Source organism: Peromyscus eremicus, chromosome 18 (genome assembly GCF_949786415.1).
Source record: "Peromyscus eremicus chromosome 18, PerEre_H2_v1, whole genome shotgun sequence".
NCBI lineage: Eukaryota > Metazoa > Chordata > Mammalia > Rodentia > Cricetidae > Peromyscus > Peromyscus eremicus.
In genome coordinates, this window is record NC_081434.1 from 43,808,551 (window position 1) to 43,836,019 (window position 27,469).

Here is a 27,469-nt window from a genome sequence, read left to right on the forward strand (position 1 = left end):
CACACACACACACACACATACACGCAGTACACCCTACTATTATAAATACGTCTTTTATGGCTATGTAGAAAACGAAAAGCATAGTCAGGCATGGTTAGTACTTAAATGGGAGAAAATGGAAAGTTTTGTTTTATTTCGTTTAGTATCCAAATATACATAATTACAGGCACATTTTTAACTGAATATAAATTAATTACTAATTCGTCCAGCAAAATGCTAGGGACAGATCACGTTGAATTAAAACAAGACCAGGAACAACAATAAGATAAACTATTAAAAAGCTTCTAGTTCATCTCTTTCTAAAACACCTGTCCCCCCCCCAAAAAAAAATCACTGCTCATGCCCAATTACCTTCCACCTTTTTTTCTACATTGTAGCAAAACTGCAGCAAGGATTTCCTCTCCCCAACCCCTACAACATCTCATTTGTCAATTCAGACATTCAAGTTCTTGAGGTAAGATTCTGAATTCTCGACTTCCCTATTTATTTTCACAGTAGACAAGCTTTCTGTTTTGTTCATTACTTATTTTTTAAAGATTTATTTGCTTTATTTCATGTGAATATGTGTGTGCATGAGTGTGTGTATGTATGCCATATTCATCCTGGTGCCACATCAGATCCCCTGGAACTGGAGTTACAGCCAATCATGAGTCACACCATGTAGGTACTAGAAACCAAACCCAGGTCCTCTGCAGGAACAGTGAGTTCTCTTATCCACACAGCCATCTCTCCATCCCCTCATTATGTTTTATTTTGTTTTCCTTCAAATTTTACCAGGCCAAGGAGTTTAATAAACAGACCATCCAGTTATTAAAGCTTATAATTAACAATGAAAAGTTTAAAAGTCAGACCAAGTCTAATTTCACTTTGAAGTCACATTTAACCACTCCACAGTATAAGAAAACACTTCTAAAAGTATTTTATTTCACCAGACAAACTGTAAGGCTGAGATCATTAATCCCATTTTCTGAGGAAAGTAGACCCAGAGAAGTTTAGTGTCTTAGGTAGAAAGGAAAATGGCTGGTGTATTAGTTACTTCTCCTGTTTCTATGACTAAATGCCTGACAGGATATAACATAACAGAGAAAGGGTTTGTTTGGCTTACGGCTCCAAGGGATACAGTCCACTACCACAGGAAAAGGTGTGGCAGCAGAAACATGAGAGACCTGGTCACATTTCGTGGAAGGCAGGAAACAGTGTACCATAAAACCTCCAGACACTTCCTTCAACAAGACCTCACCTCGTAGGTTCCACAACCTTCCAAAGCAGTGTCATGAGCTGGTGACCAAGTTTCTAAACACATGAGGCTGAGGGATAGTTTGCACTGACACCACCCCAGCTAAGAACCCTGCTGACTGGCTCCTTGACGCTTTCAACCGTTCTCAGGATTTGGGCCCTAGTGAACGCTGTTTCCTGGAAGATGGTTACTAAGTAACTTCACGATACTGTCACCCCTTTTTTTCTGCATTTTGTTGTTGTGGTTTGGAAAGTAGAAACAATTTTCAGAAAGCATCTCCCACCTACCCACTACTCCATACTTCCTCTTACCTCCCAGCCTTCCTCTTCTCCACTCCCTTCTACCTAGGTCATATGTAGCGGCAGTGATCCAGAATGGCCTCTTTTTGCATCAGGGGCCTTCACATAGGGTACAGGTGGCGGGAAAGTCTTGATGCCTTAGGGCCTGGCAAAGAAACTTTCCAACCCCCTGGCAAACCCAGATATGCCCTTAATTTAATATTGTCTCCATTCTGCATACTTTCAGGATTTCCTTCTGATTTCTACTGACCTGACACATGAAACATCCTCAAAACGACAGCCAAATCTCCACAGCTGGGGAGGTCTGGACCTGGTAAATGGACCTTGGAGAGAACAGCCAACCCATTGATTGCCGGTTCACAATCCCCTCCAGGAAGTAAACAACCTTGGGTCCCATGGAAACTGAAAACCTGAAGATGAAGGCCATGCACCCTGGATATAAAAAAGCCCATGTGAAATAGTTTCTCTCTGGAGCCCTAAGAGACCTAAAGTGAGGAGGCCAGCTGAGTTAAAGGGCCAAAGAGGGACGAGGCAGTGGGAGGAGGGAATATGTATGTCAGTATGTAACCATGTTGTGTGCCTGTTTATAACCTGTGGATAAGAGTGAGGATGTAGATCTGACCAGGTGGGTAAGGAACTTGTCTGTATTTGTACTAGTAGGAGTGTGTGTGTGTGTGTGTGTGTGTGTGTGTGTGTGTGTGTGTGTGTGTATCATGTCAGCTTTTCAGAGACTTTCTTCTTTAGCTGGATTTTGTGTTTTATGTTTACTATTACTGCCCTGTGCTTAATTAAAATTGTTTTCTATCAATGTCAGTCTCTCTGTGTGAAAGCTCCTGTCCTGAATTTATTTTAATAAAATATGACAGAAGATGGAAAAGACTTGTTTTTAACTTTGGCAAAGACTGATGTTCTGCAAATATCAATATTAAAAGGGAGTTGCTAGCTTCTTAAGTCTCCCTGTGGTCATCCTGTGTTGTTTGTTTGAGGATGTGTCCTCTCAAGGATTGAACAGAAATGGCAGTGCAGCTTACTAAAGCTGGACGGTTCACAGCTGGGTGAGGATGGGAGAGCCAGGATGGATACGTAAAAATGAACAGAAACCACACCCTCTGCTTGTCTACTGCTTAGGTTATTGGGGGGATAGAAGAGAACTGTTAAGTACGTAAAGCCCTGGTCTAGTTGCTCCCCTAGCTTCATTCCTGTGACCTTCACAGCCACTCTATGGAGAATTATGATCCCATTTCATCGATGAGAAAATAGAGGTTAAGAGGAATTTATCACACAGAGGTTGGTAATGGCATCGGTGGAAATTGAGCCCAAGTCTTCCTGATAGCTACTGTGCTTTTCTTCACAGGAAAAGGGACTAGAAACAAATCAATGCAAGCTCTCTTATTGTTTAAAGGCACAACCACAGAAGGCTTACTCCAAACAAAGCTAGGCTAAGAAACCCCAGTGATTCACAGCAGCTGTAATTTATTCACCTTTGCAGGGCATTGCAGGGCAGGCATTTGTAACAGAAAATGTTTGTTGTGTGTCCACAGTTCCATTCTGAAACATTGCAAGTCAAATGTGCTGTTCCTTAGTATTTTTTGTAGCTCAACTGCTTCAGTAGTGGGGCTGTGAACTACAAGCTATGGATTCTCTAGAGCAGTTGACCTGATCCAGATTCAAGGGTTTTCGGGGGCTGCTTAAAAACATTTCCAAGCACGCCTTTATTCGCAGCAGCATAAGCAAGTGGATCTTACGAAGTTCGAGGCCAGCATGTTCCAGCGAGTCATAGTGAGTTCCAGGCTCGGCAAGGCTAAATACTGAGACCTTACCTTAAAAAATAAATAAATAAATAAAAAGTAAGTAAGTAAGTAAGTAAGTAAGTAAGTAAGTAAATATTTTTATTTTTATTTTTTTATTTACCAGAAGGGTAGTTTAGCTAGATCTCACTAAAAACAATGTGCTTCAGCTTTAGCTCATAGAAGACATCGTAACGAGAGGACCGCGATTTGCGCGACGAGTTTTGAGCCTCGGCGCTTGCCTTCCTCCCTCCCGCGGCGGAGCGGGACGCGCGTGCGCCCTGAGTCCTCAGAGGCGGCTCCACGGAGCCGGTAGACAACGCGGCGGCTTCTCGTTCCGAGCCGAGTCGCGAGCTGCCGCCGCCTTCGCCGCCACCATGAGTCGGAACTACAACGATGAGCTGCAGTTCTTGGACAAGGTCAATAAAAACTGCTGGAGGATCAAGAAGGGCTTCGTGCCCAACATGCAGGTGAGCGGGCTCGGGGCCGCGGCCTTCGGGGCTGCGGGGCCCGGGCCGGGGCCTTCGGGGCTGCGGGCCGCGCTGCCGCCGCGAACCCGCGTCCTCCGCCCCGCGCCCGCCGGGCCGACCCCCGCGGGGGCCGCGTCTCCCTCCCCAGCTCGCGCCGCCCGTCCCCGCGCGACAGGTCCCGCACACGCGTGTTTGCCCCACGCACCGTCTTCCGAGATACTGCGGTCTTCTGCAAGGTGGCCCTGTTAGCCTGCAACTCCGTTCCCCTGGAGTCATGGTAGTCGCGTAGATAACGTGTACAGGCGGGAGTCCCCAGACTTCAGTTGGCTTTTAATATAGCGACAAGCGGCAAGATGCAGCCTCTTACTGTGCTCTTCGCGAAGGGCCCCTAGGACTCGTCTGTACCCATCTGGGAAGACAGCCCGGACTCCATGTCCAGTCCCCTTCTTTTTCTCTGCCTGGATGATGTGTTTCAGCTGAAGTTTTGGGAACAGGAGACCAGGGGCTGAGACCCTGGGCCTGGCCTCTCTGTGTCCGTGGGCGTTTGTGCTCTTGGCTTCCGTTAAAGTAGAGGAAGAAAACACTTGTAAGGTTTTGACACGTGTGTTAAGTGACTCAATCCCTTAAGTGCCATGCGAATGCAATAAAGTTTGCCGTCCTTTGTCTTGGTAAAAAGTTTCTGTTAGGCCTCGCATGGTAGCTCAGGCCTGTAATCCCAGCACTGAGGCTGAGGGTGGAAGTTCCTATTAGCGGATACTACTGTGTCAGCGGACAGTCCAGAATACATACGAGGCCAGCCAGAGCAACTTAAGAAAGACTCTCTCAAAAATCACAAAATTTCCTTTTAGCTATTCCTTTAATTTGACACTAGGCAAAGCTTATCAGATGTCTTTGAGCCCCACATCACTTGGCAAGATACTGGAAAGAAAAAGTCTGCAGCAAAAAACAATGGTATTTTCCCTTTATTTATTTATTTTTTTTCGGGAGGATAAGTTGGTTAGTAGATTCACTTGCTAATTTTTTATTTGACACATGAAGGTTATACATTATTTAGGACCATGTGGTGTTTTTTTATAATGTGTAAGTTACAAAATAGCAAAATCATAATAGACGTACCTCCTCAGAAATTTGCGAGCACGGAAGTAGCAGGTTGACTGTCCCTATCTTAAATGTTCATAACCAGAGGTGTTGTAGATTTTTGAGTTTTTCTGATTTGGAGATAGTTGCTGAGATTTCACTGGTTGAACATTCCTAATTTGAACCCAGATCTGAAATACTCTAAAATCTTTTAGTTTATGATTGAAAGTTCTTCTCTTATAAGGAGTAATGTGGGAGTTTGATGCAGAGTAATGCAATATAAACACTACATGTAGTGCATAATTCTGCCCACTGCACTTGTACTTGATGGGTTTAGACGATGTTTTTGTTTTCTTTGCCTTTCTTTTGTATCAGGTTGAAGGAGTATTTTATGTGAATGATGCTCTGGAAAAATTGATGTTTGAGGAATTAAGGAATGCCTGTCGAGGTGGTGGTAAGTACACTAGAGACTCCATATGTTATGGGAAAGCCTCCCCTGTGCCCTGAATAAAAAACTTAACCAGTGTAGAATATTTTTAAGGAATGATCAAGACTTGAATCCAAGCACCTGTTTATTTGTGGTCACATGTTTAACATGCCGCTGTGTAAAGGATTTGGAGCTGTTCTCACATAACCTCACACAGTAGTAGCCAGTGCTGCTGTTGGTCCTGCACTCACTATGTGTCAGGCACTCCATTAGGTACTTTATATTGATTGTCTGTGCCATGTTAGTAATAACTAAAAAGGAAGATGTTATCTGTCTTTTGTAGACGTGCAAATTCAGTGAGCTAAAGTGAATTTTTTCATATTTTTATTTTATGTGCATTGGTGTTTTGCTTGCATGTATGTCTGTAAGGGTGTCGGAATCCCTGGAGTTACAGACAGTTGGGAGCTGACACGTGGGGCCTGGGAATTGAACCTGAGTCCTCTGGAAGAGCAGTCAGTGCTCTTAACTGCTGAGCTATCTCTTCAGCCCCAGCTTAAGTGACTTTTAATTTGTCCTTGGTCAAAACTTCATGGTGACCGAGCCAGAATTCAAATCTGAGTGCCTGATTTTAAAACCAGTACTCTGTTTTGTGTGTGTGAAAGCTTCTTGGATACATTTATTAATGCCACATTGTAAGTGGTACTTAGATAAGTATATAGCAGTGATGTGCCATGTTACCATCTAACACTGATTGCATAAAATTAGCCAACAAGATTATCTTGAGTGGACTCAGGGAGTGATTAATGATGGCCATGGGTAGGTGAAGGACTGGAACTGGAGTATTTCAAAGCTTTACTTTTATCAGCACTCCTGATTTTTTAAAGGATGAAGGTAATTAACCCATTCCTACCCAATTTTCCTGGTAAACTTGGGTATAGTAGGCTTTCATGAAGACCCAAACATTCTTAACAAGGATTTGGAGCATTTCGATAGGACCCAAGCCAACTCTCGACTGGTATACTAGCTTTAGTGGACATCAGGATTGATACCTACCTCACACGACTACAGGACAGTTTAGTGCTGTAAAATGATACTCTAAAGTGATGGTAGAATAGAAGGCATCTTTTAGCACTTTCCGTTTTTTAGATTAGCGAAAACATTCCTTTCTTCCCTCACTTAAGTGTGTTCACTTGTATGAAGTGGTACTGCTAGAGGCTTTGGCTGTGATACGGCTCAGTGAGGAAAGTGCCAGCTGTGTAAACATGAGGGGGGTCCCTAGTACCCGCGAGAAGCCGGTGCCAGAGTACCTCTGTGGGAAGGAAGACAGGCAGATCTCCTGAGCCTGCTGGCTGGTCAGTCTAATAATTGAGGTCCAGATTCAGTGAGAGGCCCGGTCTCAAACAGTAAGGTGGAGGGCTAGAGAGATGACTCAATGGAAAGAGAGCTTGTTACACAGCCCTCACCACCTGGGTTCAGTTCCTAGAACCCGTGTAAAGAGAAGAGAATAGAATTGGCTCCGCAGAGCTGTCCTGTGACCTTCCTGTGCATGCACACACGTCATACACACGGTGAGTAGATACAAATTTAAAATAATGTGGAGAGACATCGAGGAAGATACCTGATGCTGACCTGTGGCCTCCACATAACACACACGCACACATTTGGAAAAAAAAAAAAAGCAGCTGCTAGCAGTTGACGAAGCTGGACTTGCGGACTTGCGCTCCATCTGTCTGACTCTCAAGCCATTGTTCTGTTTCTCAGCTCTACCCCCTTGCCTTCTTTGTCTTAGGTTAACGTCACTGCTGATTTGGGGTAGATTAGTTTGAGCCCCTAAAACTGGAGTTAGAGATGGTTAGAGATGGTTGAGTGGCCATGTGGGTGCTGAGACTCAAACCTGGATCCTCTGCAAAAGCAGCCAGTGCTTGTAACCACTGAGCAGTCTCTCAAGGCCCACTGTTAATATTTTTAATAACTAGTGTGAGTTATTGCGAGAGTATATTTTATACTGGCAACATAAAGGTTAATGGTTAATGTTTTCTATCCCTACTACATTTGCAAGTCAGCTTCTGTGGTGTCCACAGAAGGCTGACAAGCATGTCTAGTTGTCCTTCCTGTGAATGTGCTTTCTTCTCGAAAAAGTTCCCTCCCCACTTTGATTTCAACCATCCTTCCCCACTCTGTAACCATAACCACTGCCCTTCATGTATGTAAGAAATGCTGGAAATTAAATGTGTCGTTTTTCTAAGACTGAGGGGTTTTGTTTGTTTGTTTTTCAGGTGTTGGTGGCTTCCTGCCAGCCATGAAGCAGATTGGCAATGTGGCTGCCCTGCCCGGGATTGTTCATGTGAGTCAGAGTTAGAACCTTAATCATTGATATTGTGTAAAGTTTGTTGAGTGAATGAAGGGCTCCACCTAATAGACATTGGTATCATTTAGACTGTGACCTCTGACTGTAGCAGTGACCCTTAGACCACAGGAAATAGGGTGGAAGTGGGTGGTGTGAATGGGCCTCCACTAGCCTGTCACTCAGGTGGCACCTTCAGAGGGGAGTGTGGAGAAGTGGGTCCATTTACCAGACCTTTATGAGGCTTCTTTTTTTTTTTTTTTTTTTTTTTTTTTTGGTTTTTTTTTTTTTTTGGTTTTTCGAGACAGGGTTTCTCTGTGTAGCTTTGCACCTTTCCTGGAACTCACTTGGTAGCCCAGGCTGGCCTCGAACTCACAGAGATCCGCCTGGCTCTGCCTCCTGAGTGCTGGGATTAAAGGCGTGCGCCACCACTGCCCGGCCTTATGAGGCTTCTTAATGCTAGTTAACAATGCTGTGCATTGTGGGTGGCGTGGTGGTGATGAAATGATGTGGCTTATATATTTATGAGCTCATATTTTTAGTTGTCGCCATGTCCTCACCATATTTGACAGCTTTTCTGTCTGGCATACCATCCTTCACTTGGCCCCAAATGTATGAATTGTGCTGTATTAATGTTATCAGATAGATTTCATTTGTGAAATTCCTCATGACTTCTATAGACCATGGCACAACTACAGTTTGCCAGTGACTGAAGACAATTTAAAAAGTAACCACCTGTCCTTAGTGTGTGATCTCCAGCAGCCTGCTACTTTGAGGCTTTTCTGTTGACAGTCAGACTCTGAAAAGATGTCCTTGGCTGTATTCAGCATTGTGAACAGGAGTCCATAGACAAATAGCCCACTAATAGAGACTCAGAGTCAAGGACGGGTCCATCAGACAGCCAAAGGGCAGAGTGGAACAGCTGTGCTTCATGTCTCATTCTTTTCCAGCGATCTATTGGGCTTCCTGATGTCCACTCGGGCTATGGGTTTGCCATAGGGAACATGGCTGCCTTTGATATGAATGACCCTGAAGCAGTGGTTTCCCCAGGTAAGCTGCTGTTACAGTGTGACTTCTCTCTGTGTTGTGTGGCCTTTCTGAGACAGAGTGGATTAGTGTGCATTTCTCAGTCTCATCATGGTCAGTGATTTCTTTTTTTTACATTAAAGCTAGTTATGGACAATTGGGCTATTAAAATTTTAGTGAAACCACTTATGAAAACTTTGGGGACTTTTATCAGATGCCAGACAATATCAGACATCGGTTACAAAAGAAACATTTCTCTGGCAAAATTTCTCTTGGTGACTCAGTTACTGCATAGGCGGCAAATGTGTCTAATGTCACCACTGAGCATTACTGGGAGGAGTGAATGAATTCAGCTAGACTCAGTACTTCCTCACATCATTTCTTGTTTTAACACAAATATTTTTCGGTTAATATATAGGAGTAAGGGCTTCATCAAGGCCTGGTCACACATTTGTTTTCATTCATTCCCCTCCCCAGCTCCCCTCCCTCACTCCTCAGCTGCTTCCCTTTCTTCCCCAAGTTAGTCCTCTGTCATCTCAGTCTGCTTCCCTCATTCCCACCTCCCTTAAGATCTCTTCCTCCCCTCTCGTGATCCCTTTTCTAGCTTTATGAGCTACATAATTTTAAATTTAGATTCCACATATGAAAGAAAACATTGGGTATTTGTCTTTGAGTCTGGCTTATTCTGCTTAACAGTAATTTCCAGTTACATCCATTTTGCTGCAAATATTACTTTCTTTATGGCTGAATAAAAGTATTGTACATGTGCTACGTTTTCTGTATACATTATATACTAGCTGTTGTGACTAGTGCCACTCTAACAATGGGTACGCAGGTATCATCTTTCAGGTGTAAGCCCAAGAATTAGAGCTGGGCCACCTAGTGGTTCTATGTTCAGGAACTTCCGTAGTGGTGGCACAAGTTTATATTCTCACCTGTAGTGAATAAGGATTCCTCTTTCCCCACATTGTCACCAGCATCTGCTGTTGTTTTCTTGATGATAGTCATTAGTAGGTAAGGTGGAATCTCACCGTAATCTGTTTTTACGCATTCACCTCTAGTTATATATCACCTTCTGTATATCCATCCATCTGTGATTATCAAATATGTTCATTGAAAACCTTCCTCAGCAGAAGGAGCGGTTTTGCTTTCCAAGAGTCTAAATGACAAATGGAAGCTTTGACTTGTCTTCAGGTCCCACCTCTGGCAATGGTAGACTAGGCCTTCACTGTAAGAAAGATTGGGCAGTTTCAAACAGAATTAAAGACATGGTGGAAGGCACAGGAGCACCACTGGATGTTGAGATGGAAGGGAAGAGGAAGCAAAGATCCAGATATGTGAGCCTCCCAATTAGAGATGCTTCCCTGTCTGACGTCAGTGCCTTGACATTGGAATCCCGCTTACGGCTCAGCATGTCATCTGTGTTGTAAACGTGTGCACTGGAGATGTGCGTTTCATGCTTGCTTCAGCAGCACACAGACTAAAATTGGAGCATACAGAGAAGATTAATTGGCATGGCCCCTGCACCAGGATGACACGCAGATTCATGAAGCATTCTGTATTTAAAAAGGAAAGAAGTGTGTACTCTATAATACGAACACACACACCCAGTATCACCTTTGTTAGCTGGATTGTTCAGATCATCAGTATTCAGACTGACATTTGCCATTACCGTAAGAGATCACAAAAACAAAACAAAACAAAAAAAAAAACAAAAAAAAAAACATTAAAGATTGAGAATGTTAGGGGTGCATGGCTCAGTGGACAGGGTACTTGCCGCACAAATAGAAGGACGTAAGTTCAGATCCTCAGCACCTAATAAAAACTAGGCATGGTGGTGTACATCTGTAACCTCAGTGCCGGGAGATAGACAGATCCTGGGGTCTCACTGGCTACTAGTCTTTCTGACACAGTTTCAGATTCATTGAGAGACCCTGTTTCAGAAAATAAGGTAGAGAGCAATGGAGGCCTTTGGGTACTGGCTTCCACATGTGCACTCCTGGGTGGGTGCACACCTGTGTATACCACAAACAAAAAAGGATGATGTTGAGGAAAGGACATATACACTGTTGGTGAGACTGGATTGATGAAACCATTATAGAGAACAGACCATGGAAATTTTTTTTTTTTTTTTTTTTTTTTTTTTTTTTTTTTTTTGGTTTTTCGAGACAGGGTTTCTCTGTGTAGCTTTGCGCCTTTCCTGGGACTCACTTGGTAGTCCAGGCTGGCCTCGAACTCAGAGATCTGCCTGGCTCTGCCTCCCGAGTGCTGGGATTAAAGGCGTGCACCACCACTGCCTGGCGACCATGGAAATTCTTTTTAAAAAATTAAAAAAATAGGGGCTGTAGAGATGGCTCTGTGGTTAAGAGCACTTGCTGCTCTTCCAGAGGACTTTGGTTCAATTCCCACCACCCACATGACAGCTCACAACTATTTGTAACTGCAGTTCCAGGGGATCTGACACCCTCACACAGACATAAGCAAAACACCATTGCACATGAATTAAAATGAATACATTTTTTAAAAACTTAAAAAATAAAATTTCATATGATTTAGCCATGTCACTTTTGAGTGTCTGTCTAGAGGAACCAAAATTATTATTTCAAAAAGGTATCAGCATTTATGTGTTACTGTAGTATTGATTCACAATAGCCATGCCAGGGAAACAACCCAAATGTTGGTTGAGAGATGAGGAGATAGAGGCAATGAGAGTGAAATATTATTCAGCTTGAAGAAAGGAGATACTGATCATCTGCTACAGCATAGTCAAAATAATCTAGACAGAGGACAAATGCCACAGCCCACTCACATAGAGAAGGAGGTGGAGAGTGCTGATTTGGGAGATGTTGTTTAAAGGAGTTAGATTGTAGTTTAAGATGAATTACAGTCCTGGAGACTTAATGTACAGAAACAGTAACATACTTGAAATCTATGTGCTTGAAATCTTCTAAGACATCAGGTCTTCAGTTTTCTTCCCAGGGAAAAGAGGAGTAATTGTGTGAGTGATGGATATGTTAACTAGCTTAATTGTAGTGGTTGATGGTATAAGCATATACTTAATATAAAAGTTGTTCCTCGTCAGTCATCTCAATAAAGCTGGGAGGCATAGTTTTCAGAATACTTAGATATAAAAATTTTCAATTAACTGGTGTCTTAGGGTTTTATTGCTGTGAAGAGATACCATGACCATAACAACTCTTATAAAGGAAAACAATTTACTTGGGGCTGGCTTATAGTTTGAGAGATTTAGCCCATTATTATCATGGCAAGAAGCATGGCAGCATGCAGGCAGGTACATGGAGGAGGAGCTGAGAGTTCTACATCCTGATCCACAGACAGCAGAAGGAGACTGTGTGCCACGCTGGGTGTAGCTTGAGCATGTAAGAATTGAAAGTCTGCCTCACAGTGACACACCTCCTCCAACAAGGCCACATCTCCAAACAGTACCATTACCTATGGGCCAAGCATTCAAACACATGCGTCTGTGGGGACCATTTCTATTCAGATCACCACAACTGGTAATCCCATTTTTGTATGTAGATATACTTACTATAGCCTTAAATGCACAAATTAGGAAGGGGGGGGGGCTGAAATAATCTTTTGTTTTAATTTCATTTATTTAATGTGTATGGATATTTTGCCTGCATGTATGTCTGTGCACATGGGTGTTCCCGGTACCTGGGGAAGGCCAGAAGAGGACACAACATATCGCTTGGGACTGAAGTAGTTGTGACCTACCTTGTGGGTGTTGGGGATCAAACTGGGTCCTCTGGAAGAGCAGGCATTGCTCTAACCACTTAGCCATCTCTCCACCTCCTGGAATAGCTTTAAAAGATGGAGAAAGTACAACTTTGATTCACAAAAGGCAAAACATTGGAAATCGTTAGGAAAAAAATGAAGATGTGCAGCAGGAAAGGCTGACTGGTAAGACTAATAGAGTTCATCAACCTCTGATGTGGGACAGAACCAGAGGCACGTTACTCCTATTGTCTGTCTGCCATATTCCCCACTGTTGGTGAAATACCATAGTCCGTGTGTTACTTGCGTTATTTCAGTGTGGGCAGAGTTGACTCAGCAGAGAACCGCTTTGATAGCTACATTAAACCCGCTTGTCTTTGAAAGAATGCTCATTCTTTTGACTCCATATTAATAGTAAGGAACTTCAAGTAATGCTCTGATGGTCCAGTTATTTTGCCAATATTTGACTTAATTTCTGTGTATTGTAGGTGGTGTCGGATTTGACATTAATTGTGGTGTCCGCTTGCTAAGAACCAATTTAGATGAGAGTGATGTGCAGCCTGTGAAGGAACAACTTGCCCAAGCTATGTTTGACCACATTCCTGTTGGGGTAGGATCAAAAGGTGTCATCCCGATGAATGCCAAGTAAGAGCACAGGACTCTGGTAATTGCAGAGGGAGAGGGAGACCACGTGGCTCAGCTTTGCTTCCAGTTTAGACACTTACTGTCACTTCTGAGAAAGTGCAGATGACATACACCTGTAGTCCAGCCTCTCAGGGCTGACACAAAACAGTCCCTTGAGCTAGACTTGGTGACGTACACCTGTAGTCCAGCCTCTCAGGGCTGTCATGGTAGGATCATTTTAACCCAGGAGTTCAAAGCCATCCTGGGCAACATATAAGACGCTGTGTCTAAAATTTAAGAAGAAAAAGCATGCAGCCATAAAGATGACTTTAGTTAAGAGTACTAGCTTCTCTCCTAGAGGCCCAGGGTTCGATTCCCAGCACCTTCATGGCAGCTCACAGCCATCTGTGACTCCAGTGCCAGGGCATCTGACACCTTGTTCTGACCTCTATGGGTACTTTATGTACATGGTGCACAGACATGTTGGGGCAAAACTCCCATATACATAAAAATTAAGATAAAGAAAAGCAACCCTTGATGTAGGACATGTTTAGAATAATGGCCCTTTGTAAGCATAGGCCGTGTGCCTGACTTCACCCAGATGGTGACCACTGCTGGAGGAAAGCAAACTAAGGGAAGGAAGCAACAGGAAACTAAGCTTTGTAAGTGGAGTCGGGGTTCAGACTGCGGATCTCTCCTTTCAGACAGGCTGTGTTCGCAGTACCGCTCAGTGAACCCACTCATCTACGGTCCTCTTTCTGAGTGATGGTACTGCAGGTGTGCTTTGTTTAGCTAAGTAGTGCCGCAGTACAAGGCTCCAGTGTCCCTGTCTCTTGGGGACCTATTGACAGTGCCATACTGCTTGTGTAAAATGGTGCACTTTACACGGGGCAGGGTCTTCTCTGCCCTCAGGCCTGCGCTCGTGGTCCCCGCCACAGTCCCCCAGTGCTAGGACTGCAGGAGCACACCACCACACCTGGACCAGATGCTGTGCTCATCCGAGTTAGTCAGAGGGGTGCCTTTGACGTCTGCCTGCAGTGTGGGAACTTCAGGTTGGGATGCATACGTTAGTGCAGAAATGCTGTTAGCTGTCACACTCTCTTCCACCAAAACAGTAAATGAAAGAGAAACACTTGAGGGAAAGTTAGTTTAGAAGATGCTTATTCTTTGTTTTCCTGTGACCCGTGTCACCCCACTATGAAAAGCATCGTTACAAATATTTCAGGTAACATTTTGTCCTAATTCATTGTGTTTGTAAAGGATTGTCATCTAGGGTAGTGGGGAACAAAATTATCCCTTCTTGCTGTGTGAGAAGCTTGCCCCTTGGGTGATGGTGGAGCATCCTCTCGCTAAGCATTTAATGTTTGTGCTCTTCAGCTTCAAAGCGCAGGTGCATTAAAGCCACACAGTGCTTTGGTGAAAATAAACCTTAGAATGTAACCTGTGGTACTTGAGGACATTCAGACACTTTCATTATTTGGCTGATTTTTTTTCATAAATTATTAATAAAGACATAATAAAGTAGAGGTAGATGGTAATGTCTGATTAAGATTACAACTTTTCTTTGGTTATTTAATTGTCCCCTTACAGAATTCAGAATCTGAGAAGCAAATGAAATATAAAAGAAAATAATAACAATTGAAAAATCCATCCGAGGAGTTGATGATAGACCTTGGTTGGTAGAGTGCTTGCCTAGTGCCTACTGTGCATGGACACTGAGCGTGGTGGTACATGCTCCATCCTCGTTGGGAGACAGAGACAGGAATTTCTAAGGTTAAAGTCATCTTTGGCCACATAGTGAGTTCAAGGCTAGCCTGAACTACATGAGAACCTTATTAAGTACATTTACATTAAGACCATGTAATGTCAGATGGATCTGTAACCATGTTTATGACACTATCTCCATTTTAAATAGTAATTGTTTATGTGACTACATTCCTCAAACAAAACAAAACAAAAAAGAGAGTGTAAACTCTAAACAAAGCCGGTACACAGGAAATAGTAATTGTTGCATGTTCCTATGCTCTTTGAGATGTGTTTCTTCCTACCTTTTGATTGTCCTCTGCTATGAAATGACCTGTCTTTCCTTACTCACCCCTAGAGACTTGGAGGAGGCACTGGAGATGGGTGTGGACTGGTCTCTGAGAGAAGGCTACGCCTGGGCTGAAGACAAGGAGCACTGTGAGGAATATGGAAGGATGCTGCAAGCTGACCCCAATAAGGTCTCACCCAGGGCAAAAAAAAGAGGCCTTCCTCAGGTAACTCACTTTGCAGGATCAGCATGCTACTTTAGCTTTTATCAAGGGAAGAAATCTGTATCTTCTACTTAACAAAAAGTATAGCCTTGGGTTTTTGGGTTTTTTTTATAATACATCAAAAAGATTGTTTGCTTATGCATCATTTTTCTGAAAGGTTATGCAGAGCTTGCAGATATTCATAAAAGATTGTTACAAGTGGATAGGAGAAAAATGGGATATGATTATGAGACTTACAAAGTATACCAAAATTTAGATTTAAATTTTTTTTTTTTTTAAAGACCATAGGGGCCTTAAGAGTACCGACTGCTCTTCCAGAGGTCCTGAGTTCAATTCCCAGCAACCACATGGTGGCTCACAACCATCTGTAATGAGATCTGGTGCCCTCTTCTGTATACATAATTGTGGTGGTGTTGTGTTCCCCAAAATATTGTGCACCCTAATAAACTTGTCTGGGGTCAGAGACAGAAAAGCCACTAGATACAGAGGCTAGAAAATGGTGGCACTCACGCCTTTAATCCTAGCATGGATTTCCAGAGGCAGAAATCCATCTGGGATCTCTGTGAGTTCAAGGCCACATTGGAAACATGCCTTTAATCCCAGAAAGGAGCCTTTAATCCCAAGGAGTGAGGCAGAAAGCAGAAAGATATATAAGGCGTGAGGACCAGAAACTAGAAGCATTTGGCTGGTTAAGCTTTCAGCTGGTTAAGCTTCAGGCAGTAGTTCAGCTGAGACCCATTCTGTCTCTCTGATCTGGCCTCAGGTTTGATTTTATTAATAAGAACTTTTTAAGATTCATGCTACACATAATAAATAAATCAATCTTTAAGAAAGAAAGAAAGAAAAGACCATAGGACAGTGAGATGGTTTGGTGGTGGAGGCACAAGCCTCACAGCCCAAGTTCAATCTCCAGAACTCCCATAAAGGTGGAAGGGGAGAACTGACTCCCAAGGGTGTCCTCTGGCCTCTACATACCTGCTGTGCACACACGCCCCCACACATCGTACAGACGCAGCAGTGGTAATAAAGCTGTCTCTTTGATTTGGTGAATGTTTTTGATGCCTCACATGAAAAATGATGTATCATAAGTCATTTCAGCCTGGGGCTTACCTGAGAATAAGCATTCTTTTTAGAATTTGACCCTTCTTGGTGGTACTTAAAACTTCTGTAAGTCATTAATGGCTTGGGACTTTTGGCTTTTATGAGTACTTAAAGCATATGGTATTCTAGCCTCCAGAGCAGTCCACATTATTTTTGGAACATGTAGTAATAAGAATTTCTAAGGCTTAGAATGTTTTTGTTACTTGAGACACTGTATGGTTATTTTGTTGTTGGCTTGGTTTTACCTATTTGCTTTTTAAATATATGTTTGTTTGTTTGTTTGTTTGTTTGTTTAAACTAGAATAGAAACCATTTAACCAAACATTCTTACATTTACAGTTGGGGACCCTGGGAGCAGGCAACCACTATGCAGAAATCCAGGTTGTAGATGAGATTTTCAATGAGTATGCCGCTAAGAAAATGGGCATCGACCATAAGGGACAGGTGTGTGTGATGATCCACAGTGGAAGCAGAGGCTTGGGCCACCAAGTAGCCACAGGTATATTCTAGACCTAATTTTTTACTTGGAACCAAATGTATGTTTTGTGAGGAACAAGACAAGAGAGTTGATTAAGCCATGAAAATACATTGTATGGTTTTTAACTTGTGTCTTGCTTCACTTGTGACCCTAAACTAATAACTTCATTGGACTTTGTCATCTGAAAAAAATAATATATACAAGCATTTAACTGCACGTGGTACTTAGGAGCACTTGGTAATGCTAGCTCTATGTAGCACTGTATTCACTGTCGGGGCTTAGTGCTAGCCATCTTGATAGTGCATGGACTATGGAGTTTAAGTAGATACTCATTCAGTGAGCCTGTAGTACTCAGTGAAGTTAGGGAATTTGGTAGATCGGGTTCTAAAATAGGTACTTGACCTCACTCTTTGATGGATAAGATCATGTCCATCAAGAAAAAGAAGGGAGTTGGAGAAAGAGATCAGTTAGTAAAGTGTGAGGTAAGCCTAATGACCTAAGTTCAGTCCCTCCAACACAGAAAATATGCTAGGCGTGGTAGTGCACACTTGTAATCACAGTGTTGGGGAGGCAGAGACAGGCAAATGCATGGACTCTCTGGTCAACCAGCATAGCCTGATTGTCAAGCTTTGGGCCAATAAGGGACCTTGTCGCCTCCCCCTCCTCCCCCCCAAAAAAGGCAAAAAAAAAAAAAAAAAACCCAGTGACACCCAAGGAACAACACTGAAGGTTGACCACTGGCGTCCACATGAACACTCATCCAAACCCCCACCACTACCACCAAAGACAAAAAGTAGTAGTTGATAAAATATTATAAGAAAAGGAACATAAATATAATGTGTTTAAAAGAATATTCAGAAATAGCTTCATAGACAATAGTCAAGCTAGTCCCTGGGATTTGAGTGGTAACACGTAGAGGACATTAAAAACAAAAGCAAGGAGCAAGGAAATAGGCGTCTGAATGATCTACAGTGTTGTTGGTTGTTTTTTACTCTTTAGCTCTTTTGGGGGGGGGACACATGGAAATTATAAACATCAAATTTCATGTTACAGTTCACCCTTATGTTTGTATCTTATCCTCTAAGAATCAATCATTTGTGCCAGCCTGATCCTTTAGTTTAATCTAGCAGATGTATGAGCACTGACTGGGACTTTGGGGGTTGAGTATTTCTCTGCATTTAATAGTAAGGCACTAAAAGTGATGTTTAAGACGTGTTGTTCCACATACTGTGATCTTCTCATTCAAGAAGCTGAGCAAGAGCACAGCTTGAAGTGGTCTGTACAATGTAGTTAGTTTGAAGACAAATGGGTTACAAAGTGAGACCCTGTCTTTAAAAAAAAACAAAACAAAAAACAGCTATTTCAAAACCATGTTGATAACAAAATATATGCTATTTTCATGTTGGGAAGGGAGTAACTAAAGCCATGTTGCAATTAGTTATACACATCCCATTTCAGGTTTCTAGAGGCAGATGCTATCTGTATGTCTCACAAACGTATGTCACCATACTCAGAAGATTCTCAATAAATATCTTTTGTAAAAAATTCATTTAACGACATTATTTATATATGTGTCTATGTGCCTGCTTGTCTGTATGTATACAATGTGCATACAGTGCCCATGGAGGCCAGAAGAGGGTTCATAGCCCCTGGAACTGGAGTTACAGTTAGTTATGAGCCAACCTGTGGGTACTGGGAACTGAACCCAGGTCTTCTGCAAGAGCAACCAGTGCTCTTTACTGCTGAGCCATCTTTTCAGCCCCAAATATATGTTGACTGAGCAAATAGATGAACTTAGAAGCACACTTAGGGTTTTGTTTTGAATTTGAATGTTCACTGTCTTCCTACAGTAAGTCTGAATGGTTTAAGAGAAACCTCCCTGGGTTGACCTAAGGCTCTGTTGTTCCAGATGCACTGGTAGCTATGGAAAAGGCCATGAAGCGAGACAAGATTATAGTCAATGACCGGCAGTTGGCTTGTGCTCGAATTGCATCCCCAGAGGGGCAAGACTATTTAAAGGGAATGGCTGCAGCTGGAAACTATGCCTGGGTTAACCGTTCTTCTATGACCTTCTTAACCCGTCAGGTAAAGTAAAATTGCTCTCTTGAGTCAATCAGGAAGTTACGCATGTTTGGTTTTAGAAATTTGTACTCTAGATACTAGAGAAGTGTCTTAAGGTTTTGGTGTCTTGGGCCAGGAGAGTATCAGGCAGGCCTGGAAAATAAGAAAAGAGATCCAGAATGACCCTCAGTTTGTCTTGAGCCGCAGCAAGAATGCAAATGCTGTTCTCTCTGGTTGAGAAGCCTGGGGAAGAAGTTTCTCTGCAGGCAAAATCCAGAGCAACCTTTCTGCCTGAGGCAGAATTTGTGGCAAGCAGTGTGGTCTCCAGGGCAGTTTCTGTACTTCATATGAAGATGAGTGACTGCTGTTTTTGAATTCTGAAGCCCCGCCACTCACTTCAGGAATTCACTAGCTGAAAACAATAAAATATGTTCTCAAGAGCTAGAGCTGGCTGCTTGTAATGGAAGCTTTCCCCCTAGGCTTTTGCCAAAGTCTTCAACACAACCCCTGACGACCTGGACCTGCATGTGATTTATGATGTTTCTCACAATATCGCCAAAGTGGAGCAGCACGTGGTAGATGGGAAGGAGCGGACACTGTTGGTGCACAGGAAGGGGTCCACCCGTGCTTTCCCGCCTCACCACCCACTCATCGCTGTTGACTACCAGGTATGTAACCCTGCATTTGTGTTTGGCAGTGAAGTCACGATCTGGAGAACTCTAGATATAGAGTCAGTTTCGCAGGAAAGCAGCAAGTGTGTGAAGAAAAAAACTGTCACCCGTGACAACAGCAGTCGTTCCCAGTCTGCACCAGTGATGTCCATCCCATAGCGAATGCTGTCTTAGTACTCCATTAGGTTTACTCCCCTGAGCTCAGTTATGGCCTGAAAGTTTTTGGAAGGCAGGACAAAGGTTAGACTGCAGTGTTTCTTAACCTTATTCGGTTTTGCAGATGAGGAAACGGAAGTCCAGAGAGGACGGCAGATGCCTTGCCATGGATAAAAAATCCTAACAATACTTCCCTCCAATTTGAGAGTTTTCTATACTATGTTCAGTCTGTTGTAGGCCCTTACATCATCCTTCTCTTCCTTTTCCCCAGAAGCCAAAAAATGAAGTAATTCCTTATATAGTTGTAAGAGCATTGAGTTTAGAGGTTTAAGTTTCTTCTAAAATTCAACACAAGAAGAAATTTCAGGCATTAAAAAGCATGTACCTTTCCAAATTTTATTGTTTGGTTTTGTGTACCCTCAGCTCACTGGACAACCAGTGCTTATTGGTGGCACCATGGGGACATGTAGTTATGTTCTGACTGGCACTGAACAAGGCATGACTGAGACCTTTGGAACAACCTGTCATGGAGCGGTAAGGAGATGAAAACTTGCTTAGAAATTTTCTCTTCATTTTAACTGTTGTTGGGCATTTTGACAGGCAAACACCTGATTAAGTTTAGCAAAATTGAGGTTTGAGTGTGTCATGACTACTTCTGCAAGTGATTCCCCAGAATAACTGTTTAGTGAGCTAACTGAGGTCACCTAGAATCTCAGGAAGGACTTTGTAGGAGCAAGTCCATCCTCATCAGCAAGTCCAGAAAATCCAAACTGGACACTTAGCAAGTAGCTGAGTTTATTACAGCTGGCTTGTAAGTGATAACTAACTGATGGACCATATTGAACTCATGGCCCTTTTCAGTGACCCACTGGATCTACTCATTTGCTTAATCTGTTCCTGTGTCTTGGATAGTCCACTCCAGATTTGGGCAGATACACTCTTTGCAAGTCAGAGCCTGTCTGTTTCAGTGCGTTACCTCACATCTTCTGAGCCACCTACCGGTGAACTGTCCATAGAGAGCCAGGTACTTTAGGTATTTTAGGTTTGAGGGCTATACCTCTACCACAGTGCAGGTGTGCCATTATAGGGCAAGAAGAGCCATAGTGCTATGGAAAGAGCCATTGCCGTGTTTCAGAAAAATTGTACTTACAAAAAGAGGTGCTTGACTAACATTTCTATTGAAGTACTAGTCAATGGTACTTAGAAGCATACAAAATAAATCTTTAAATATAAAATGCTGTAGGTAGAAATTTATTTTCAAAGAGTGTGATGAGGCTTCTTAATAAAAGGTATATGATATAAGGTTTAAGTAGCAGAGATGGGTGTGTGTGTGTGTGTGTGTGTGTGTGTGTGTGTCCCAAAGTCTAACGTTGGTTGTCTTCCTCTATCACTCTCCACCTTTGAGATAGGGTTTCTCACTGAACCTGGGGCTCACTGACGGCTAGACTGGCTAGCAAGCCTCTGGGATCCTCCTGTCTGCCTCCCCAGTGCTGATCTGACAGGCATATATATCCATCCTAGCTGTTATCTGGGTGCTCGAGAGCCAACCTCAGGTTTTGTGCTTGCCCGGCAAGCGCTTTATCTGTGGAACCATCCTCCTAGACCGGGTGGTTTCATTTGTTTTTAAGCTTTTCATACTTTATTTTTTTCTTTGGTGTGTGTGGGTATGCCAGGAGCGGCGTGATGTGACATGGCATGTGGGTGGAAGTCGGGACATTCCTGTGGCAGTTGGGTCTCTCCTTCCATGGTATGGGTTCTGGGAATCAAACTCACTCAGGTCGTCAGGCTTGGCAGCAAGCACCTTTTACCCACCCCACCATCTCGATGACCTGTCCTGATGGTCGGTTTTTTGTTTGTTTGTTTTAAACTTTTTTTTAGTGTAAGATAAAAAAAAATCAAGCCTCATACAGTAATATGTGCCTATAATCCTAGCTACTCATGAGGCTGATAAAGGAAAAGTGCAAGTTCAAGGCCTGCTGGGCATCGTAAGCAGCACAGCAAGGCTTAGCTCACAAGTGAACAAATAAGGCAGGCGAGATGTTCAGTGGGTAAAGGTACTTGCTGCAAGCCTAATGGCCCTCATTCCACGGAGACCTCACACTGTGATCCCAGCACTCCTAACAGCAGGATGGGCAGTGGGGATCAGAGGTTTCCCAGAAGCTCCACACCAGAATTCACAGCAGCAGAAACAAGAGCCTAGCCCCACCCAGGTGAAGGAGAGCCCACTTCGGAAAGTTGTCTTCTGGCCCCACACACCTGCCATGGCTTTTACACATATGTGCTCATGTGCACACACGCTAACAATAAGGGGAAATGAATGATTACATAGTAGGATGTGATAATGGTAAGAATTTAAATAATCAAGGAAAAAACAATCCAAGGGCTTAAATAATGACTGGAGTCAAAGTTTTAGTTCAAAATTTATAAATTGAGTTCACTCCTGTCCCCCGATCCTTTCTCCTTCTAGGGTCGTGCGTTGTCCCGAGCAAAGTCTCGCCGTAATTTAGATTTCCAAGACGTCTTAGACAAACTGGCAGATATGGGAATTGCAATCCGTGTTGCTTCGCCCAAGCTGGTTATGGAAGAGGTGAGTGAAGTCCTGATAAATATTTAACCTGGAGGCTGTTAAGATTTATGCCAGTGGACAGAGACAGGGCTTTTGAGTATTTCTTACAGAAATGACTTGAAGTTTTCCACGACTTCAGTTTGGATGTTTGGGGTTTTTATTTTGTTTTGAGAATCTGTTCACGAGTATAATGTTTTTATCATGCCCACTCTGTACCACCCTGCACTTCTTCCTCGTCCCTTCCTACCACGCACTGTTCATGCCCATGGAGACAGTCGCACTCTGTAGCCCAGAATGGCCAACTCTAGCCGACTCTGGCCTTGAACCCTCAGCCTCCTAAGGGCTGGGATTACAGGTGTAATCCTGGCTTCTATTTTGGTTTATCTTATTTTGATCTTATATTGTCCTTTGTTTGGAGACTAATTGCAAGTTAAGTCTATAAGGATGATTTTTACTATTCATATAGTTTCTGTCTACATTATAATGTTTAAAAGTAGGTTAAGAGGACCAGCAAGGTGGTTCAGTACTGTGACCTGAGTTTAATCCCCAGGTCCTCTATGGTTGAAGGAGAAAGAAACCTTGTTCCTTCAAATTGTTTCCAACCTCCTCATGTGCAGTGTGGCTTGTGTACACACCCCAACAGTAGAATTTAATTGTAAAAATTCAGAAGTAATAAATAGAAATAGTTTTTAAGATGTTTATTTATTTATTAAGTTTGCAGTGTTCTGCCTGCACGTACACCTGCATGCCAGAAAAGGCAGCAGATCTCCCTGTAGATGGTGGTGAGCCACCGTCTGAGCCCTCTCTCCAGCCCAGAAGTAGTGAAGATGACCCATTGTTAACCTTGATTGTGCACGGTAGTATACTTACATTTCAGTTTAGGAGCAAATTTGAAAAAGGAGACAGACATATGTAGAGAGACAGTTTTTGTTTAATTCCCAGAGAGGAAGAATTGTGTTTAAATGATCTGCATGAACTTAAGAGAAGACCAGTTATCCAACACCTACCTTCATTTTTTTTCTTATTTTTTTTCCCACCACGTGTCCCTGATGCTGTTTTTGAGTTTTGTTTTTGTTGTTGTTGTTTTGTTTTGTTTTCGAGACAGGGTTTCTCTCTGTAGCTTTGGTGCCTGTCCTGGATCTTGCTCTGTAGACCAGGCTGGCCTCAAACTCACAGAGATCCACCTGTCTCTGCCTCCTGAGTGCTGGGGTTAAAGGTGTGCGCCACCGCCGCCCGGTCCTGATGCTGTTCTTTGAAGCTGAAGTTGTTGAACTTTATTGTCCATTTAAATGCAGCTCCTTATCAAGTTCTTGGTGTCATTCTTTAGTCAGTGCTATCAGATGAGCGTCGTAGCTTCTGGCCATAGTGGACTTTATATAGCTTCCCTCTTTTGCTGCTATAAATTAATTTGTGATAGGTGTATTCATTCTTGAAGCTTTTAATGATTAGAAGTCTAAAGTAGAATTATTGAGTTGATCAAGCCTTATTTTTGTGATAATTTATATTTGTTCTTAAGAGTAACACATTTGTTGGTGGGGTGGCTCAGTGGGGAAGAGCACTTATTGCTCTTTCAGAGGACCTGGGTTCAATTCCCAGCACCCACATGGTTTCTCAGATCCATTTATAACCCCAGTTTAATTAACTCTGCCCTCTTCTAGCCTCTGCAGGCACCAGACAAACATAAAATGTACAAAATACTCCTACACATAAAATAAATAAGCCTAAAATAACCACCACAACTCAAAAATAGAAACTTTAAAGGATGTGGAAAACACTAAGGAAACAACCACCAGCATTCAGCCAGCCAGAGATGGCCACTGCTTTTCTGTTTTACTTGCCTCATAGCTTTTTTCATTCCTTGTGGTCCTTCTGGGTGCTAAGGAAGACACAGTGGACAAAACTAATATAATCCCTTCCTATGGAACTTAACAGATAAAAAAAATCAGTGTATTAATAATGTTGTAAATGCTATCAAGAAAAGGAAACGTGGAAAGGGTGTAAGGAATGACTGGGAGGGATGCAATTTTAAGTAGGGTAACCAGGGACGGCTTTGATGTGGTACTACTTGAGTGTGGGCCTGAAGGGACCCAGTTGGCATGAGGGCAGTACATGGAAAGCTCCTGAGCTGTACAGAACAACTTGGGGCAAGCACAAGCGAGGAGATGACGTCAGACCTGGAGAGGCAGCAGATCGTTTGAGCTGTGTATCCCCCACCCCAGCCTAGCCTTTGCTTTACAGAACTTTTGCTTTTACTCAGAGTGAAATGGGAAGACAGTGGAGGATTTTGAGTGAAGAATGTGTTGATCTGACTAGTGTGACTACTGATGAGAAGAGAGGGAGAACTGGTGGTGTAGAAAAGATGAGGTGGATTACCAACTCGAGCTCGGTGTCTTTGAGATGAGAGCAACTGGGGCCAAAGTGCACCTCAGTGGTGGTGTGTGGAAGCGCCTGGCTGTGTAGGGGTGCATCTCAGTGGGTGTGTTTCCAGTGGAAGTGCCTGGTCGTGCAGAGGTGGACCTCAGTGGTGATGTGTTTCCAGTGGAAGCGCCTGGCCGTGCAGAGGTGGCACAGTGCAGGTACTCTCCTTAGCACAGTGCAGAGAAAGAGAGGCAAGTTATTTAGGGTGGTTCACTAGTAGGGATGGTAGGGCCCATATGGTTGGCACAAAGATTATTGCCATGGAGAGCAGGAAGGAGCAGGAGCCCAAAGTAGAAGCGCACTTGTAGAAGAGTTGTGATCTCGGGGCTCCAAGCTGCAGAGTGGTGGAGGTACACAGAGCCATGGCTGCCACTGGCAGTACAGAAAGAAGGCGCTTGCGAGGGAAGAGGCTTCACTGGATAGTGGCGTTATTCGGAATCATTGCAAAGAGTACTAGGGGGTCGGAGCTAGATGTCTGTCTCCCAGGTCATCTTGGGGAATGAGTCACGTGCTAGCTGATAACTGAGTTGAGAGTTTGTGGGTGGTCTAAATATGACTGCAAGATTTAAAACTGGTAGTTCCAGGGAAGGGAAGAAAGAGTGGAAACACCTATGAATATCTAGGGGGGCTCCTGTTCCATTCTAGGCCCAGTCACATGACCCAGTTTGAGAGGGAAAAAAAAACCTGCTTTGGAAGGTTGGAGGCAAAGACTGCGCTAGGGAAGAAGATGCAGGATTAGTCACAGCAGGGTGGACGAGGCGGGGTTCTGCTGGAGAGTCACTGGACGTGGTCCCAGAGGCCCCAGTGACAACAGTTGAGCAGTGGAAAGGGGAGCTGCGGGAGAAGAGCACACAGCCCAGTCAGGGTCTGGGCAGCTTGCCCCGTGTTAGCAAGCATAGATTAGCAATGGTTGTAGACAGTGGGTGTGTGTAGGGCAGGGGCTTTGTGTACATACACAGCCACACACACTTGCAGTTGTTTAGATAGACACAAATCTCTGGTGAAGAGAAAGTTACTCATACACATTCATTTAGAAACTTTAATAGCTGCTGAAATAGAGAAATAATTTTGTTCATATTACTAGTCGGTTGTTTGGAGCATTTCCTTCCGGCAGATTGGTGTGTGCACTTGAAGTGTGTTTACCACTCTGCTTTTCTTTTCTTTTTAATTAGTGTATGTAGTGTGTGTGCATGAGTGTCTGTGCCAAGGCATGTATGAGGGCCAGAAGACAATTGAGTGGAGTCAGTTCTCTCCTACTTACATGTGTTCCAGGGATGAAAGTCGGGTCACCAGGCTGAGCCATCTCACTGGCCCCTGCTTTTAATCTTACAAATAATGTATGTTCTGGAGAAATTGCTAGAAAATGTAGGACCACTTGCTTACCTCACACTCCTTACCAGCATTGAGTTTGTTCATATTTTTAACCTTTGCTAACTTAATGGGCAAAAATATCCCCTGAGTATTTCTTGTAATTTCAAGTAAAGCTTACTGTTTTGAAAGATTTCCTGTTGGTGGATTTTACAGTGTTCAATTCCTTCCCTGTAGGCTCCAGAGTCCTATAAGAATGTGACAGACGTCGTGAACACCTGCCATGATGCTGGGATCAGCAAGAAGGCCATCAAACTGAGACCAATTGCTGTCATTAAAGGATAGAGCCAAGAGCAGCAGAGCCTCTGAAGTGCCCATGGACTGAAACTCCTAAGACATCAGACTCCAGAGCTGTCGTGCACAGCTTTGACTAGTGGGGAGGCTGCTGTTCCAGGAGCCAGGCTTGTAGAATAGCCTTCCAGGAGACATGTCTCCATCTGCAGCAGGGCAAATGGGCCTCTTCCTCCTCTGTCCCACAGGTTTTTGGGAAAATCTACTGGGGTGTAGGGAAGGGTCAAGAAATTGCCTTACTCGGAGTGGACTTCTTTACACCAAGCTGTTTCTATCCCAGTAGGTATCATGAACAATGTTCTATTAAATATGGTTTGTAAATGTTTCCTTTCTTCTCTTACTGGGCCAGTTTGTGTCCACTCATCTGTGGACCTCCTCTACACCCAGCAAACCCTTAGATTCCCTTCTCTCACGGAGAGCACCAAGCACCCGAGGTGTTGTAATCAGGTGCTAGATAAGTGCATAGTGGGGTATGTTGAGGAGGACATCGGGTGTGCTGGGAATAGGGCTCAAAGAGAAAGCAGCTTTCCACAGCCTCCTGTCCTTCTTATCCTAAATACAAGGCAGAGTACCTGCAGCATGGTGTCAGCGGACTCACGACCGCTCTGAGTAACGCTTTGCACAGTGACAGCAAAGAGCCCCCATGTGACACCACGTTCTCATCTTTGTTTAATTACTATAAAAACATTAAATGACCACAGCTGGTTATAATAGCAGTTGCTTCCTGTTGATGTCTTCAGTCATCTTGGGAGATTTTGTGTTGTTGATGGTGACCTCTTAAAGAAGCATTCCACTGTGGCAGGGAAGGCCTGTCAGCAGGCTCTGGAGGCAGCCTGTCACATTGCACTTGATTCAGGAAGCAGAGACGAATTCTGGTACCCAGCTCATGCTCTCCTTTCCATTCAGCCCCCAGTGCATGGAACGGAACCATCCACATTCAGGGTGGGTCTTCCCACCTCAACCCAATCTAGAAACTCCCTCAGACATGCTCAAGAGGTTTGTGTCCTGGATGATTCTAGATCCTGTCAGGTTGGCCATGCTAATGGTCTCGGTGAAGGCTGTGCATTTTCAGTCA

The 27,469-nt window shown here is 43.5% G+C and overlaps 2 protein-coding genes, 1 long non-coding RNA gene, 1 other non-coding gene and 1 pseudogene across 4 annotated transcripts in view; 3 read left to right on the forward strand and 2 right to left on the reverse strand.

Annotated features, from left to right (window-relative positions):
* Bpifc (BPI fold containing family C) overlaps positions 1 to 2,199 on the forward strand; it is a 45,529-nt gene extending 43,330 nt beyond the window's left edge. Inside the window, exons 14-15 of the mRNA XM_059245604.1 lie at positions 378 to 454; positions 1,763 to 2,199. Of these exons, the coding sequence (XP_059101587.1) occupies positions 378 to 454; positions 1,763 to 1,885 (200 nt within the window). The 3' untranslated portion in view covers positions 1,886 to 2,199. The remainder of the gene's footprint in view (positions 1 to 377; positions 455 to 1,762) is intronic.
* Positions 2,200 to 2,992: 793 nt separating this feature from the next.
* LOC131895170 (uncharacterized) lies at positions 2,993 to 3,773 on the reverse strand. Its single transcript, XR_009375114.1, has 2 exons — positions 3,448 to 3,773; positions 2,993 to 3,356 (listed from the first exon to the last, which is right to left on the reverse strand). It is a non-coding gene; the product is annotated as an uncharacterized LOC131895170 (long non-coding RNA).
* On the forward strand, positions 3,601 to 26,410 carry Rtcb (RNA 2',3'-cyclic phosphate and 5'-OH ligase). The gene is made up of 12 exons (XM_059245598.1): positions 3,601 to 3,793; positions 5,246 to 5,324; positions 7,574 to 7,641; positions 8,592 to 8,691; positions 12,894 to 13,050; positions 15,131 to 15,287; positions 16,725 to 16,884; positions 18,773 to 18,948; positions 19,404 to 19,592; positions 20,175 to 20,285; positions 22,219 to 22,338; positions 26,281 to 26,410. The coding sequence occupies exons 1-12, from the start codon at positions 3,701 to 3,703 to the stop codon at positions 26,386 to 26,388; spliced, it is 1,518 nt and encodes a 505-aa protein (XP_059101581.1). The 5' UTR covers positions 3,601 to 3,700; the 3' UTR covers positions 26,389 to 26,410.
* On the reverse strand, positions 6,098 to 6,282 carry LOC131895169 (ATP synthase subunit ATP5MJ, mitochondrial-like; annotated as a pseudogene).
* On the forward strand, positions 10,128 to 10,233 carry LOC131895402 (U6 spliceosomal RNA). Its single transcript, XR_009375163.1, has one exon. It is a non-coding gene; the product is annotated as a U6 spliceosomal RNA (small nuclear RNA).
* Positions 26,411 to 27,469: the final 1,059 nt, after the last annotated feature.